The 17,756-nt window shown below is 44.5% G+C and overlaps 1 protein-coding gene across 1 annotated transcript in view; it reads left to right on the top strand.

The window, feature by feature from the left end:
• LOC126243066 (serine/threonine-protein phosphatase 6 regulatory ankyrin repeat subunit C-like) overlaps positions 1-7,164 on the top strand; it is a 293,793-nt gene extending 286,629 nt beyond the window's left edge. The window contains exon 16 of the mRNA XM_049948136.1: positions 6,410-7,164. Within this exon, the coding sequence (XP_049804093.1) occupies positions 6,410-6,871 (462 nt within the window). The 3' untranslated portion in view covers positions 6,872-7,164. The remainder of the gene's footprint in view (positions 1-6,409) is intronic.
• The last annotated feature ends 10,592 nt before the right edge of the window (positions 7,165-17,756 follow it).

Below are 17,756 nucleotides of genomic sequence, written 5' to 3'. Positions count from 1 at the left end.
AAATAGATGAATTTTTATATATGAAGTAGTAACAGTAAAAAAATATTAATTAATTATTTTGTGTAACGAAAACTTATGTTAAGTGACACCTTACACATCATTACGAACTGTCGTATTCATGATGTATGCAACAAGTATTAATGTATATATGTATGTTTATTAACATCTAGGAAAAGGTGTGGTGAAGGAGAAAGAAGCCTGATTTGAACGAAAATAATTTGAATGCTGTGAGAGCTTTAAATATCTTTGGTCACTGGTAACTGAGGATAATGATATGAGAGAAGAAATACATGTTACTATGTATTTAAAGCAAAAAACCTTAGTAGGAATCTGAAGCTGACAGTGTATTGTACAGTAGCGAGACCTGTAGTGATGTATGGTCCAGAGAGTTTGACAATGACGCAAAATGATGAGGAGTTGTTGCAGGGTTGAGAAAGGAAGATACTTAGGAAACTCTTTGGGCCAGTGAATGATAAGGAGTTTTGGTGAATCAGAAATAATAATAAGATCTGAGAGTTGTACAACAAACTGGGTATCATGACAGAAATAAAGAGTAATAGACTATGTTGGTTGGGACATGTAGAAAGAATGGTGGAGAGCAGCACATTCAAGAATGTTTTCCAAGGAAAACCAGGTGGACACCATATGAGGGCAGACTGAGGACCAGTTGGCTAGACAACATGGAGTGGGACTTGACAAGAATAGGAGTTAGAAGATGGAGAGCCAAGGCAGCCACCAGAGACGCAGATTGTCCAGAAGGCCAAGGCCCTACATGGGCTGTAGAGATTGAGCCACGAGGGTAATGCTCCTCCATATCCGAATGGTGAGATTTTGGGAGGTGGTGGGTCACTGGGAAGATAAGGCACCTGAGATCTGTTTTTATACAGAGGTGGGAGGGCAATTACAATCCATAAAGGCCTCAATGTGACTCTCGATATATTTTGAGAGGAACCGATTGTCACTACCGATGCGACAGCCATGGGTGGCTGGGTTGTATGGAAGAGACTTCTTGGTATGGAATGGGTGACAGATGTCGAAGTGGAGGTGTTGCTGGTGGCTAGTAGGTTTGATATAGACAGAGGTACTGCTGTAGCCATCTTTGAGGTGGAATTCAACATCTAGGAAGGTGGCTTATTGGGTAGAGTACGACCAGGTGAAGCAAATGGGGGAGAAGCTGTTGAGGTTTTGGAGGAATGTGGATAGGGTGTCCTCACCCTCAATCTAGATCACAAAGATGTCATCCGTGAATCTTAACTAGGTGAAGGGTTTATGATTCTGGCTGTTTATGAAGCATTCCTTTAGATGGCCTATGAATAGGTTGGCATAGGATGGTGCCATGCAGGTGCCCATAGCCGTATCCCAGATTTGATTGTAGGTAATGCCTTCAAAGGAGAAATAATTGCGGGCGAGGATATAGATGGACATGGTGACTAGTAACGAGGTTGTTGGTTTGGAATCCATTGGGCATTGGGGAAGGTGGTGTTCAATAGCAGTAAGGCCATGGTTGTTAGTGTAAAGGAACATGGCATCAATAGTTGGTGGAGGAAATGGTTGGTCTCTTCTATATAAGAGGGTAGGTTCCGGGTGATAGATTGAAGGTGTTGGTCTATGAGAGCAGAGATTCTCTCAGTGGGAGCACAGTAACCAGCCACAATGCGGCATCCTGGGTGGCTGGGTTTATAGACTTCAGGAAGCATGCAGAAGGTAGGAGTGTGGGGAGTGGCAGGGGTGAGCAGAGAGATGCCCTCCACGTAGAGGTTCTGGGATGGGCCTAAGGATATGAGGAGACTTGAGATCCTGCTGGATTTCTGGCATGGGGTCGCTGGGGCAAGGTTCGTAGGTGCATGTTATCTGACAGTTTGTGACGAAGCAGCGATCTCTTTACTTCCTCTCTTGTTTTGCCATCTGCCTCCTTTAAATTCATTTTTATTTTCATTTTTCCCTAATTACCATTAACATGCACGAATATAAGCTGCATTTCCATAAAAGAGAAAGGTTGGTCCTCAGTCTTAAGGAATATAGCACCAGGTCTAATTTTGTGCATAGTTTTGTGTATATAATTAATTGCGTAATTTATTTTGACCATTCCTAGTTAATAATTTAGTTATAGGTTGAAATCAGTAATTGTTGCATGACAGATTTTATTACAGACTTGTAAACAAATATAAATTCTGTACCAATTATAAATATTTGGAAGAACTAATAGAATTCTTGAAGTATTTATTTGGCTCTGTTCAAAATCATATTAGCACAGCCAGCCCTTAAATAATTCCAAAATAATTACCAGGTTTGTCAAAAGTTGTTAGCATAATTATAACTGTTAATTTCATTATTTAAACAAATAATTCAGCCTAACCTTTGTCGTAGAAGAAAATGTTAAAAAGAAAGAATTTTTAGATGTATTCTGTTAATTGAATGAGTTATGTTTTAATTGTAATTTCTGTAACTTAAACATCAAACAATGTATAGTTTCAGTGCCTATTATTGTGAGGATGTATGAAGGACTGACTTTTGGTCTCAAGACGCTCAGGCCATGGCTGATTTTCAGAGGCAATTTATGTATTGGTTAAAATAACAACACTGCATCATTTTAACAGTAGATTAAGTGTAAACTAAATAGGCCATGTGTTAAAACACTTAATGACAATGTCTGTTCAATTTATTTGAGAAATAGGGTCACACATACCTGTTATTCTGTGAGAACTGTGAACTGTGTGGTTAGGTTTTTACTGCTCATAGATATTCAACAGCAAACTATCGTAGCAGTATGCTGATGTTTGCCTGCAACCTATTAATGAGGCTTATCAACATTTAACTGCAGTGAACTTGCCATATAATTTTGTAATATTGGGGGCGGTGGGGGTTGTGAACAATGAAAGTAAAGAACCGTGAAATGCAATTGTGCAACTGTCGGCTACATCATTTACAGTAGTCAGTGTTGAACTTCCACCACCCATTTTTCAGCCAGTATAACAGTGCAGTACGTCGACACCAAGGACTGTCAATCAATAAATAAAGTAGATGGAAGTTACAAGCTGGTGGAGTCCTTCTGCCAGGTAATCATTGTGATTCCAAACAACAGTGGTGAAGCCTTTGCAGGTACTATATAATAAGATCATAATCAGTTTTTAGGTGGTAGACTGGTTTTTTCTGCAGATTTAAGGCTAGTTTGTGTGTTGAGGGATTTGGGGAATTATGGCGAGGCAAGGTTCAAGGTTAAGAGATTCTGGAAAGTTAACAGGGCATGATTTGGGGCAATGGGGGTGGATCATGGGTGGATGGAGGAGTGAACAGAGTCAGGCAGGGTTCAACATTGGTCTGTGGATGAGTCTGTTCAGTAGGGTTGGTGGCGAAAAAGTGTTTCCACTCTAGGGATTGGGAGAAAGAGAGGTCTTTAACAAGCATGATTCAATTTGAGAGTGGGACAAAAGGTGAGGCTTTTGGAAAGGACTGATATTTCTGGGGGGCTAAAGGCTTTTGGAGGAAAGGTTCATTACTGTGTTTCAGATCTGTTTAGGTTCTGGATTCTGTGTGGTGATGGGAGGGAGTTTTTGATGCTGGGGTAAATGTAGTAGGTCTGTGAGACAGGGTTTTTCAGTTACGAGGGGATGTGGGGGAGGTTTGGAGGTAGGTGTAGAGGTGGTGGCCTGTAGTACTGCAAGGCAGGAGTAGGAAGCGACCAGGGTAAATAATTTTTGAGGTGGCATTGTTCATGTTGCTGTAGTTCCTGAAGGGCAAGAAATTCAGTGTGTGTTATGGATTCCAGGAATTTGAGATTGCACAGTAGGAGAATTTTATGGATGGAGAGAAGGTATTGCAAGGAGATTTGGGCTTGATACACTCCTGGAAATGGAAAAAAGGACACATTGACACCGGTGTGTCAGACCCACCATACTTGCTCCGGACACTGCGAGAGGGCTGTACAAGCAATGATCACACGCACGGCACAGCGGACACACCAGGAACCGCGGTGTTGGCCGTCGAATGGCGCTAGCTGCGCAGCATTTGTGCACCGCCGCCGTCAGTGTCAGCCAGTTTGCCGTGGCATACGGAGCTCCATCGCAGTCTTTAACACTGGTAGCATGCTGCAACAGCGTGGACGTGAACCGTATGTGCAGCTGACGGACTTCGAGCAAGGGCGTATAGTGGGCATGTGGAAGGCCGGGTGGACGTACCGCCGAATTGCTCAACACGTGGGGCGTGAGGTCTCCACAGTACATCGATGTTGTCGCCAGTGGTCGGCGGAAGGTGCACGTGCCCGTCGACCTGGGACCGGACCGCAGCGACGCACGGATGCACGCCAAGACCGTAGGATCCTACGCAGTGCCGTAGGGGACCGCACCGCCACTTCCCAGCAAATTAGGGACACTGTTGCTCCTGGGGTATCGGCGAGGACCATTCGCAACCGTCTCCATGAAGCTGGGCTACGGTCCCGCACACCGTTAGGCCGTCTTCCGCTCACGCCCCAACATCGTGCAGCCCGCCTCCAGTGGTGTCGCGACAGGCGTGAATGGAGGGACGAATGGAGACGTGTCGTCTTCAGCGATGAGAGTCGCTTCTGCCTTGGTGCCAATGATGGTCGTATGCGTGTTTGGCGCCGTGCAGGTGAGCGCCACAATCAGGACTGCATACGACTGAGGCACACAGGGCCAACACCCGGCATCATGGTGTGGGGAGCGATCTCCTACACTGGCCGTACACCACTGATGATCGTCGAGGGGACACTGAATAGTGCACGGTACATCCAAACCGTCATTGAACCCATTGTTCTACCATTCCTAGACCGGCAAGGGAACTTGCTGTTCCAACAGGACAATGCACGTCCGCATGTATCCCGTGCCACCCAACGTGCTCTAGAAGGTGTAAGTCAACTACCCTGGCCAGCAAGATCTCCGGATCTGTCCCCCATTGAGCATGTTTGGGACTGGATGAAGCGTCGTCTCACGCGGTCTGCACGTCCAGCACGAACTCTGGTCCAACTGAGGCGCCAGGTGGAAATGGCATGGCAAGCCGTTCCACAGGACTACATCCAGCATCTCTACGATCGTCTCCATGGGAGAATAGCAGCCTGCATTGCTGCGAAAGGTGGATATACACTGTACTAGTGCCGACATTGTGCATGCTCTGTTGCCTGTGTCTATGTGCCTGTGGTTCTGTCAGTGTGATCATGTGATGTATCTGACCCCAGGAATGTGTCAATAAAGTTTCCCCTTCCTGGGACAATGAATTCACGGTGTTCTTATTTCAATTTCCAGGAGTGTAGATATGGTTTTGCAGGACTAAGTTGGTGAGGGCTAAGGATTGGCGGAATCTGAACAGATGGGGGGTAATTCTGGAAGGAAGTGTGGCAGCCAGAGGTAGGTAATTTCTTGATGACAAGGCCATTTTGGGGGGATTCAATGAGCCAAGCAACAACGCAGGAACAGTATGTGGGACTGGGTTATGGCTAGGGATAGGAAACTTTTCTCTATTGACGCAGATGGAAAGAGCAAGGATCCATGGTGGTGGGGGAAAAAAACAAAAAGAAACCGTGAAGAAATACGTAAAATAATGTAGGATTACTTCCAAAAAAATTTGCAAAAATACACCCAAATAAATGGGAAAAAAAAATCACAAAAAGGATGAAATAGGAGGCAACAAGATGAAATCTCAATGAGTACGATGATAGTGAAAGGCAAAAACCTGCTAAAATTGGTGTGAAGTCACAATAGGATTAAAGAAAAGATATAAATAAAAAAATATTTTATTTTGGGTTGCAGGTCTGAGGGTGGATAAGTGTGAAGAAGAGGGACAGCATATGAGACCCCTACCCTGCTATCCCTCCCCCTCCCCAACCCAGCCTCCTCCTTAGCCCCACCCAGTTGCCTCTCCAATCATGCACTGCTGTTGCTGCTCATAGTCTGGCTTCAGCTGCCAGAAAGTGTGGTCATGTGTGTGTGTGTGTGTTTGTGTGTGTGTGTGTGTGTGTCATCTATTTTTGACAAAGACTGTTGGCCGAAAGCTTATTTTGTGACAATCTTTTTGGTGTGCCTCTCTGTGACTCAGTATCTACACTATATGGTGAGTGGCAACTATCCTTTTCATGATATTGTTACATAACTATGAGAATGTGTTTATATTTATTTGTGGAAGCTTTCTCTCTGTCTTGAAGACTAACTATAGTTACAAAGTTCTGTGGTCATCTCTGATGTGTCTGTATATACTACACATTTCATTTTTAAAGTAAATCTTGATTTGTTCTCACAGTTCAGATGCACACATTAATTTGAGTGGTGATACAATCAAAATATCTGTGTCACTGTACTAGAAAAGTCATAGGGGATATTTTGATGAAAATGTTATGTACATGACATTCTTAAATTGCCGTAACTTCTTTTTTATTTATGTAAAATATTTTTTCTTTGTGCAGATGTTAGAAGATTTGATTTCATTGGGAACTAATCTTGAAGACTGTTGGTGGGATCCTGAACACAAGACAACCTTGTTACATATTGCAGCAAAGAACAGTTACAAAATGGTAAAGCACATCATGGGCATGCAAAAGAATCCAGATGAATGGAATAATGATGGTCAGACAGCCCTCCACTGTGCAGCTCTTTCTGGCCATGCACTGAATGTGAAATACCTCTTGGATGAGGGCCACATCCCAATCGATCAAAGGGACAGAAATGGCAAAACTTCCCTCATGTTGGTAAGTTCCAGGGGAGACCGGGGTTCCTGGACTCCTAGGATGATGGAATTCTTGATACATGAAGGTGCTGATGTAAAATTACATGACAATGAGAACAGGACAGCGCTCGAACTAGCTCTTCAGTCTAGGCTATACTGCGCTGCAGAAATTTTGTATCTGGAAGAGGGGGTTCAGACGTGAAGTGCACCTGTGTGTGAACTATGGAAGGAGTGGACAACTGTGTAATATTTTGCAGTGCAATGAAAACTGTCTTGTTATTTTGAAACATTTTTAATTCATTGTTTTGTAATAATAATTCACTTGTGGTACAGGCAGGGAATGTTATTGTGTTCAATACAATATAGATGATGCACTCAATGATTACTATTAATTACATGTACCATCCAGTTTGTGTAAGGTGAAGATGATTTTCTTTGAGGAGAAGAAAATTTTTATTGTAGTTTTCCTGATATTAAATATTTATACACCTTTTTCACACAGTGTTATACCTGACTTGTTGATCCCCCATATCTCAATTTTCACATTATGCTAAATGAGAAAATTTTTCTCAGTAAAAACTCCCTTCTATTAAATGTCAATACTATTAAAGCATTTCAAACCTGCAACAAACTCATGATGAACTGTGGTGACTCCCACAAAATACACAGTTCATTTCCCAAGCTGCATTATTCTCAGTCAGTGAAAGTGCATCTCTAGTGCGCACACTGCTATTGTAACACTGATTAACCCCAGGAGAGAAGGAAAATTTACAAAATAATAGATTTTTATACTTATCTTTTCTTTTTTGTTATCATTGTCCATTAGGTCATAGTTTTTTCTGTGTATTTGAATAAAAAAGATAGTTGTTCATTTCTCATTCTCATTCAGCTTGATTCATTCACAGAATTTTACAAACCTCACCATTGGAATGTTGACATCATACAATAATGAAAGACAAAGGAGGACCCACATGACATGTGAATAAATGGTAATCACAATAACTGAGACTCAGTTGGTATGCTTTTTCTGTATTTTTAATTTCTCTTCTTACACCAGAACATCTCTGACAAAAAGTCTTTCATATTAGAATTATTTTGTAAATAAGACATAAAATTTTATACTGCTGACTTGTTCAGTAGCCAAATTCACAGCTTTCTGAACTGCCCATATGTTCTCCACTTTGACGAATACATTTGTGTCATCTGCAGTTATTATTGTTTTGTGTGCATCTATATTCAGGCTCAAGTCATAAATATGCCTGAGAAATAGAGGTCCCAATGCTCAGCACTGTGGCACACCATGTTTAACAGTTTTACTGCTAGATAGGATTTCAGTTAATGATTGAGTTGTTTGTTAGTGTGCTTTGTCCTGACTGTCTGTATGAAATTGCTAGAAACAATGCATTCCATTTGTTTGCAAGTCCTCTGATCCAGTACCATATGTTCAGTTTTTCCAGCAATATCTTGTGATCCACTGTGTCAAAACCCTTTGGAAGATTAGGAAAATGCCGTTAGTGTGATGTTTTGTACCTAACAGATCTTTTATCATATTAATGCAGTCACATACCGCTGGTTCTGCACATTTATTGTTTTCATTTCATATCCCTACAAATTGCTACACTTGGGTATTTGTTTGAGTTGACTGATTCAAATTTTGAATCGTAGATATTGTGGTCATAGATTACTATGTTTTTCCATTGAGTGAAGTGCATAATTTTACATTTCTGAACATTTAAAGGAAGTTGCCAATCTTTGCATCGCTTTGAAATCTTATCATTCTCTGACTGAACATTTATGCAGTTTTCATTAGACAATACTGAATCATACTCTAGTGAACTGGCAATGCTTCACAATTACTAAATTTCTACGGGAACTTGACACACTCCCTAATCTTGGGTGTCTCTGGGAACTGTGCCAGGATGAAAATTTTGTCTCGTCTTTGCAGCTTCACCCACTGTGAAGGATGGAGCTTGAGATTATAATAAAATATTAACAAAATTGTAATGTAATGAACAAGACACATATTTTCATTTTTGGTTGTTATTATTTTTAAGGTTTTTTAAATTTTTTGTGGGCTGTACAATTACAATACTTCAGAATATACATTTTTTTTATACTTGTAAGACTGTGACAACTTACAACCGTGCAAAAAATTTGTGTAATTATTTAAATGGCTGGCTGTCTTAATTAAATCCAATTGCAAGGAAGAAAACAAAATGGCACACTATCGAGGTACACTATGTTTATATTGTTTTATATACAGGTGTTTTTTTTTTTTTTTTTAAATATACAGCTTATGTCCTAGTATAGAGTACGGTTTGGTATTTGTGGTGTGCTATGGTAAGAGTTAGTGAAAAGGCACATGCAACTGACCATGGTAAAAACACTCTGATCGTAAGTCAATTTCAGCGTATTTGAATGTCAGATCTTGAGCCTTCTTTACTGTTACAGCAAATGAAACTGTGATTCCCCTAAATAGAATGGGTCAGTCAATTGGGATCATTGCTATACAGGGTATGAGAGAGACCTCTCCAGCTGCTTGATATGTGATGTTAGTAGCTTTAGTGGCATTGTTTTTTGTTGTTTATATCTGTGAATAGACTGCATTGCATTGCAAAATTTTGGATTATTCAGACTGTGTAGTAGTATTCTAATCATAAGCTGATAAGTCATTCTCAGAATGATTTTAAAGCTGCTGATTGTGAACTCCAGTGTATCTGTCTCTCCAAATCAGTTCAGCTGCATGTCCTCAATTGTTATCTGTGATAAATGTTATCAGCTGGCAGCTGTGTGCCTTCTCCATTACCACACTCCTTCAATGCTGCATTTTGCTGATGTCCATTACAGCATCCCCATACACTTTTGCCATGGACGAGGTTAAAACAGTTTTAAAATATGAGTCAAGAAGCAAAACCCTGAATTTTTTCCAAACTAATTTTGATGCCTGGGTTCTACGATGGCGAAAATGTGTATGAATGCAGGGTGAATATGTTGAAGGTAGTGTTCTTTCCTAATACACAGATTTTTTGTTAAAACTGAGTGCAAGGAAGAAAACAAAAGAGCACATTGTTATGTACACAATTTATGTATCAGTATTAGGAAAAGGAAAGTTGATATTCACCATATATCGAGAAAAAAAGGGAAATCAGCATATGGCATCATTGGCCAGTAGGCCCTTATTCGGAGAAGTTCGGCCTCCAAGTGCAAGTCTTATTTTGTTCAACCCCACATTGGGCAACTTGTGCGCCAGTGATGAGGATGAAATGATGAGGACAATACAACACATAGTCCGTGAGTGGAGAAAATCCCCAACCCATCCGGGAATTGAACCTGCTTGCATGGGAGGCGAGCACATTGCCACCCAGCTAAAGAGGCAGACCATTTAGCAAAGATGATGAGTTGCAGATAGGCACAATAAAAAGACTGTCTTTCACCCAACAACACCTTTATTGAAAATGCACACACGTGCGTGCGCTTGCGCATGCACAAACGCAACTCTCACGCACGTGATAACAGTCTCTGGCAGCTAGAGCCAAACTGCAAGCAGCAGTGCATGATGGTAGAGGCAACAGGTTAAGGGTAAGAGGGAGACTGGGCAGGAAGGGGGAGGGATAGCAGGGTAGGGGTGCAGGACAGTAAAGTGCAAAGATGAGGTGGAGAGCAGGGCAGCTAGATGTAGTTGGGAGGTTAGATGGAGGTCAGGGAGAGAGGGGAGGTAGCAAAACAGAGAGAATTAAAAACACAGGGTTAGTGGAATAGAGTGCTGTGTACTGCTGGAATGGGAACAGGGAAGGGGCTAGATGGGTTAGGACAATGACTGATGAAGGTTGAGGCCAGGAAGGTTATGAGAATGTAGGATATATTGCAGGGAGAGTTCCCACCTGCACATTTCAGAAAGGCTGGTTTTGGTGGGAAGAATCCAGATGGCACAGGCTGTGGAGCAGTCATTGAAATGAAGAACATCATGTTGGGCAGTGTGCTCAGCAACAGGGTGGTCCAGTTGCTTCTTGGCCACAGTTTGTCGGTGGTCATTCATGCAGACAGACAGCTTGTTGGTTGTCATGCTCACATAGAATGCAGCACAGTGGTTGCACCTTAGCTTGTAGATCTCATGACTGATTTCACCATGATACCATGATCGGTTTCACAGGTAGTCCTGCCTTTGATGGGATAGGTGATATTTGTGACCGGCCTGGAGTAGGTGTAGGTGTAGGTGGGAGGATGTATGGGTCCAGGTCTTGCATCTAGGTCTGTTACAGGGATAAGAGTCATGAGGCAAGGGGTTGGGAGCAGGGGTTGTGTAGGTATGGATGAGGATATTCTGTAGGTTCGGTGGGCGGTGGAATACCATTGTGGGAGGGGTGGGAAGGACTTATCTCATTTCAGGGCATTATGAGAGGTAGTCAGAACCCTGGTGGAGAATGTACTTCAGTTGCTCCAGTCCTGGGTGGTACTGAGTCATGAAGGGAATGCTCCTCTGTGGCCAGATGGTGAGACTTAGACGGGTGGTGAGTAACTGGAAAGTTAAGGCACGGGAGATTTGTTTTTGTACAAGGTTTGGTGGATAATTATGGTCTGTGAAGGCTTTAGTGAGACCCTCAGTATATTTTTAGAGGGACAGTTCGTCGCTGAAGATGTGACACCCACGGGTGGCTAGGCTGTTTGGAAGGGACTTCTTGGTATGGAAAGGGTGGCAGCTGTCAAAGTGGACATATTGCTGTTGGCTGATAGAAACCTATCAGACATAGGTACTGATGTAGCAATCTTTGAGGTGGGGGTCAACAACTAGGAATTTGGCTTGTTGGGTAGAGTAAGACCAGGTGAAGCGAATGGGGGAGAAGCTGTTGAGGTTCTGGAGGAATGTGGATAGGGTGTCCTCACTCTCAATCCAGATTACAAAGATGTCATCAATAAATCTTAACCAGGTGAGGGGTTTAGGATTCTGGGTGTTTAGGAAGGATTCCTCTAGATAGCCCATTGAACAGGTTGGCATACGATGGAGCCATGTGGGTGCCCATAGCCATACCCTGGATTTGTTTGTAGGTAATGCCTTCAAAGGAGAAGTAATTGTGGGTGAGTGTATAGTTGGTCATGTCAACTAGGAAGGAGGTTGTTGGTTTGGAATCTGTCAGGCATTGGGGAAGGTAGTGTTCAATAGTGGTAAGGCCATGGCCATTACAGATGTTAGTGTAAAGGGAGTGACAAGCAGGGCACCTTGTGGTAAAGGGACAGGAAGTGTGGAGAGTCTGTGGAGGAAATGGTTGGTATCCTTTATATAGGAGGGTAGGTGCCAGGTAAAAGGCTGAAGGTGTTGGTCTATGAGAGCAGAGATTCTCTCAGTGGGGCATAGTAACTGGCCACAATGGGGAGTCCTGGGTGGTTGGATTTTCATGTAGAAGGAAGGAGTGCAGGGAGTAGTGGTAGGGGTGAGGAGAGAGATGGGCTCTGGGGAGAAGTTCTGGGATGGGCCTAAGTCCTGAATTCCTGCATCCTGTAACACACATTGAAACACTTGCCCTCCAGGAACTAGAGCAACATGCACAAAACCACCTCAAAAAACTCTTCACCCTTCTCCCTTGGCACTCCTGTCTTGGACTACCACTGTCCATCACCTCTACTACAACCTCTAAAACTCCTCCACGTCCCCTCATAGCTGACAAGGCCTGTCTCGCAGACCTACTACATTTAACCCACCTTTCAAAACTCCCTCCCACCATCACACAGAATCCAGAACCTGAACAGACCTGGCACAGAATCACGAACCTTTCCTCCAAAAGCCTTAGCCCTGCAAAAGTATCAGTCCTTTCCAAAGGCCTCATCTCTTACCCCACCCCGAAATTCAGTCATGCAGGATTTGTTAAAGACCTTCTCTCGGCCCCTACAATGGAAACACTTTTTCACCACAACACTACCAATCAGAGTTAGCCAATGACCAATGTTGAACTCTGCAGACTCAGTTCACTGCTCCATCCATCTGTGATCCACCGGCCGGCCACTGTGGCCGAGTGGTTCTAGGTGTTTTAGTCCAGAACCATGTTGCTGCCACAGTCGCAAGTTCGAATCCTGCCTCAGGCATAGATGTGTAATATCCTTAGGTTAGTTAGGTTTAAGTAGTTCTAAGTCTGTGGGATTGATGACCTCAGATGTTAAGTCTCATAGTGCTTAGAGCCATTTTGTGATCCCCCCCCCCCTCCCCCCCACTGCCACCAAGTAACCCCCTGTTAACTCTCCAGAATTTCTTAACCTTGCCTCACCATCATTCCCCACTTCCTTCAACATGCAAGCTAACCTTACATCAACAGAAAGAACTTCAATCCATCACCTACGAACTGTCCTCCCTCTCCCTGGTAGCTGTAGCTGAGTGGGCAGTGCGACAGAATGTCATATTTAATGGCCCGGTTTTGATTCCGGGCTGGGTCAGAGATTTTCTCCACTCAGGTGATATTGTGTTGTCCTTGTCATCATCATTACATCCCCATCGACACACAAGTTGCTAACGTGGCATCAACTCTAAAGGCTTGCACTAGGTGAACAGTCTACCCGACGGGAGGCCCTAGCCAAATGGCATTTTACCTAAGAACTGATCAAACCTTATAATCCTACATGCTAACAAAGGCTTCACCACTGTTTTGAATCACAAGGATTATCCCTCAGAATGATTCCACCAGCTGTCAGCTTCCTGTACCTACAAACACTGCCCCAGTGACCCCATTCCAGAAATCCAGTAGGATCTCCAATGTCTCTTCAAATCCTTAGGTCCATTCTAGAACCTCTCCCTGGAGTCCATCTTTCTGCTCACCCCTACCATTCCCTGCACTCATACCTTCTACATGCTACCTAAAGTCCATGAAACCAACAACCCAGGATGTGTGGCTGGTTAATGTGGTGCCACTGAGAGAATCTCTGCTCTCGTAGACCAAAACCTTCAGTCTGTTACTTGCAACCTACCCCCCTATATAAAAGAAACCAACCCCTTCCTCTACTGACTCTCCACACTTCCTTTTCCTTTACCACACAGTGCCCTGTTTGTTACTATTGATGCCACTGCCTATACACTAACATCTCTAATGCCCATGGCCTTACTGCTATTGAACACTACTTTCCCAATGCCCAACAGATCCCAAACAAACTACCTCCTTCCTAGTTGCCATGACCAGCTATATCCTCACCCATAATTACTTCTCCTTTGAAGGCGTTACATACAAACAAATCAAAGGTATGGCTTTGGGCACCCACATGGCACCATCCTATGCCAATGTTTCATTGGCCGTCTACAGGAATCCTACCTAAACACTCAGAATCCCAAACCCCTCACCTGGTTAAGATTTATTGATGACATCTCTGTGATGAGGATGGTGGGTGGGGGTGCCCTATCCACATTCCTCCAGAACCTCAACACTTTCTCCCCCATTCGCTTCACCTGGTTCCATTCAACCCAACAAGCCACCGTCCTTGATGCTGACCTCCATCTCAAAGATGAGTACCTGTGTCCATATCAAACCTACCAACCACCAGCAACACCTCCACTTTGACAGCTGCCACCTGTTCCGTACCAAGAAGGCCCTACCATACTGCCTAGCCACCCATGGTCGTCACATCTGCAGTGATGAATGGTCCCTCTTGAAATATACCGAGGGTCTCACTGAGGCTTTCACAGACCATAATTAGAGGAGCATTCCCATTGTGATTAAATCCTGTCAAAGGCAGGGCTACCTGTGAAATCAGTCATGAGATCTTCTAGCTAAGGTGCAACCAGTCTGCTGCTTTGTATGTGGGCATGACTACCACATGCCATTGACAAACTGTGGCCAAAAACAACTGGACCATCCTGTTGCTCAGGATGCCTCCCAACACGATGTTCTTCATTTCAATGATGGCTCCACAGCCTGTGCCATCTGGATTCTTCCCACCAACACCAACCTCTCTGAATTGCACAGGTGAAACTCTCCCTGCAATATACCCTACATTCTTGTACTCTTCCTGGCCTCAATCTTCATTACTTATTGTCTTACCTGTCTAGCCCCTTCCCCTCCCAACTACATCTAGCTGCCCTACTCTCCGTCTCATCCTCTCACACTCCCACTAGCAGCACTTTTCCATCCTCCATACCTACCCTGCTGTTCCTTCCGCTCCCCATCCCAGCCTCCTCCTTACCCACCTGGTTGCCTCTCCCATCATGTGCTGCTGCAGTCTGGCTCCAGCTGCCAGAGACTGTGGTTACGTACGCGCGCGCGCGCGTGTGTGTGTGTGTGTGTGTGTGTGTTTATATTCAACAAAGGCATTGTTGGCCAAAAGCTCACTTTCTGACAGTCTGTTTGTTGTATGTATCTGTGCCTCGGCATCTTCGCTATATGGCGAGCAGCAACTAATCTTCTCATAATATTGTTACATTTCATCCTGAATTTTCTGTATGGAGTAACAATATACATGGGAGAAACAATTTGTCTAATGGTTTAAATGCCCTGCTATCATAGTTGAAACCAACTTTCTTTTAATAAAAAAAAGAGAGAGAGAAGAAGAAGAAGAAGAAGAAGAAGAAGAAGAAGAAAAAAAAGAGAGGTGGAGTCCCTCCATACCCACAGTGGCATGATGGCCAACTCAAAAGGTCTACTGCCATCTCTGCAGAAGAGTTAGTTTTCACTAAAGTGAGGTGTTGCAGGATGTGGCTACTGTGATGTTTGTGTACATGTGGTTAAGGTTAACCATTTATACGTGCTCATCCAGAGATAGATTGGGTCGAAAGTTGAATGAAGGGTAGTGGTTTGAAGGGCAGACGGAAAAAAGTGCCAAGGTAAGTGCCAAGGGAAAAAAACGTCTGCGATAGTAGTAAGAGCAGTAGTGGATGTCTTGCTGACTGTCATAGGTCATGCAAGGTTGGGTTAAGTTAGAAGTGGATACCATTTCATGCCCTATGTTCGTCATAAGAGATCAGTCCATGACGGTGCTGCAGCTTCGGCTGTGAGAGCTCCCTGCCACACCGCATCAGTGGTGACTTCGCCCAGTTCGCCCATCTGTGTCTGGTGGGCGGGCGTCGAAGCCAAGCACTCAGAGATGTGTGGTCGCGTAGTGGCACTACTCCTCACTCATTGGTACACTGACAGGCTCAATGAGGTCCACAGTTGAGTCTTCCCTGTGTAGTGGACGATGTAACCCGTGCCCTCAAGCGTCCAGATCGCTCTGGTAGCCCACTCGTTCGAGCAGAGCTGCTCAGAACCAATGATCTTTGCGTTGTTGGGGTGGCTTCCATCTTCTTCTTTGGTGTGTCCGGTGTGTCCACCGCGAGTGTCCTTCCGCCAGCTGTTCCGTAAGGGGAGTGGCGGCAGGCGTCTTCTCTTCGTCTGCGGCATCCGCACGGATGTTGTGCCCCATCTTTGAGTGCAACTTCCACAGTTGGCTGCATGCCTCCTCTGTCTCTGCAGTCAGGGTGGCCTTAAAAGCTGCCCTATCTGCTTCCGTGGTGGCTTTGAAGGCCACAATCACCTCCTCTGCTGCAGCTGCCAGCATCCTGCACATCTCCAGCACTTGCATCGCCTGCTGTGCTGCCGCCAGTGTCCAGTCCCCCACTCTCACTGGCGCTATATTCCAGTCGCCCTTGGGCAGTGGGCGCTGTCTTATCTCCTTTTAGTTGTGTCTTTGTTTAGCAGTGCTTACGGTGCCTTTGTCATGTCTTCTCAGTTTGCTCCTTGTCTCCAGCGTAGCTGTTGCTGGCGAAAGCTAAGCAGCCACTCCAGTTTGCCACGTGTGGTCCTCCGCAGCAAGCACAAGTTGGTGCCTCTTCTCATCATCTGTCACAGGCACAGGTGTTGGCCGGCACACTTTACGCATTGTGGCGAGTTGTGGCAGTATTTAGCCATGTGCCCTTCAGCTTGGCACCTGAAGCACTGTGGCTTAGGGTCCATGCCTAGGGGGAAAGCTTTGGCGGTTACAGGACAGCCTAAGAGCTTCCTTAACCTGAAGATGTCACTGCCATCCGTCGCAGTTACCACCACTACGACAATGTACAGCAGTGACCTCTTCTTATTTGTCCGGTTGTGCAGGTTAGTAGTTGCACCTCGGAATCCGGCCCTCTTTGACCGTCTTCTCATCATATATCCAAGGCAGCCCCCTGATCAGAGCCTTGGATTGCTTCTCATGCTGTTTTGGCACGGTTGTCTTTTCCACAGTAGGTTTATCAACAATGTGGGCGGCCACAGTGCTCTTCAGTGCGCAGTGGTCGGCCATGCTTGGTGCCTGCAGCTGGACGATGGTGTCTGAGTCAAGGAACTCCATGCCTACTTCTTCTCTTCAGCAGTTGGCTATGACACATTACATCTCTGTCCATGGCCCTCTACTGCACTGAATATACAGACGTGGGACAGGTGTATGACATTCTTTGTGCTTCCATTGCGCATTCCTGCTGGGTTGTAGTGTCAAAGGCTCTTCTCTGTGTCTGCCTTCTTCTGCCTGTTTCTGCCCATTCTGTGATGCGAGGACACGGCAATTTGCTTTAGAGTCACACCACAGTCCAAGCACAGCTTCACAGCTCTTCTTCTGGCCAAGCACAGGCAGCGTGCTTCACTAGTGAGTATGGGTTTTAAACCAACTGAGAGAAAGAAAATGAAACTAAATACTTCCAGAGCTCAGCAATTTCTCTCCGTCAATTTTAACTGAAAATGTTTACATAATTGTCTTTAAAAAATGTGTAACCTATGTCTGACTGGATGTTTTTTAGAATACAGGATTCCCACAAGTTCTGGAAAGCAGGGACATGAGGAAATACCAGGGAATTTCAAACATGTCAGGGAAATCAGGGAAATTAGGAAAAACACACTAGAAAAATCTCATTTTTGTCTCAGTAGATGAAATGGTTTATTTACTGAGATGTCATGCATCATCACAGGCTGGGCACAGCTGAGAACGTGCGCTGCAATCCCTACTCCCTCATTCTTACTGCTTCTCCCCTATCTACCATTTCCCTCAGCTTGCAGTCTTTGCTGCCACCACTTCTTGCCACTAGCCTAGCAGCTGCCAAGGAGAGGCAGGGAGACTGAGGAGTGGTTGGTTTGGAACTGATTCTCAGAAACTGTTGACACAGTCACTGGAGATGG

This window comes from Schistocerca nitens, chromosome 1 (assembly GCF_023898315.1).
Source record: "Schistocerca nitens isolate TAMUIC-IGC-003100 chromosome 1, iqSchNite1.1, whole genome shotgun sequence".
NCBI classification, from domain to species: Eukaryota; Metazoa; Arthropoda; class Insecta; order Orthoptera; family Acrididae; genus Schistocerca; species Schistocerca nitens.
This window is presented reverse-complemented; position numbering and strand designations above follow the sequence as displayed.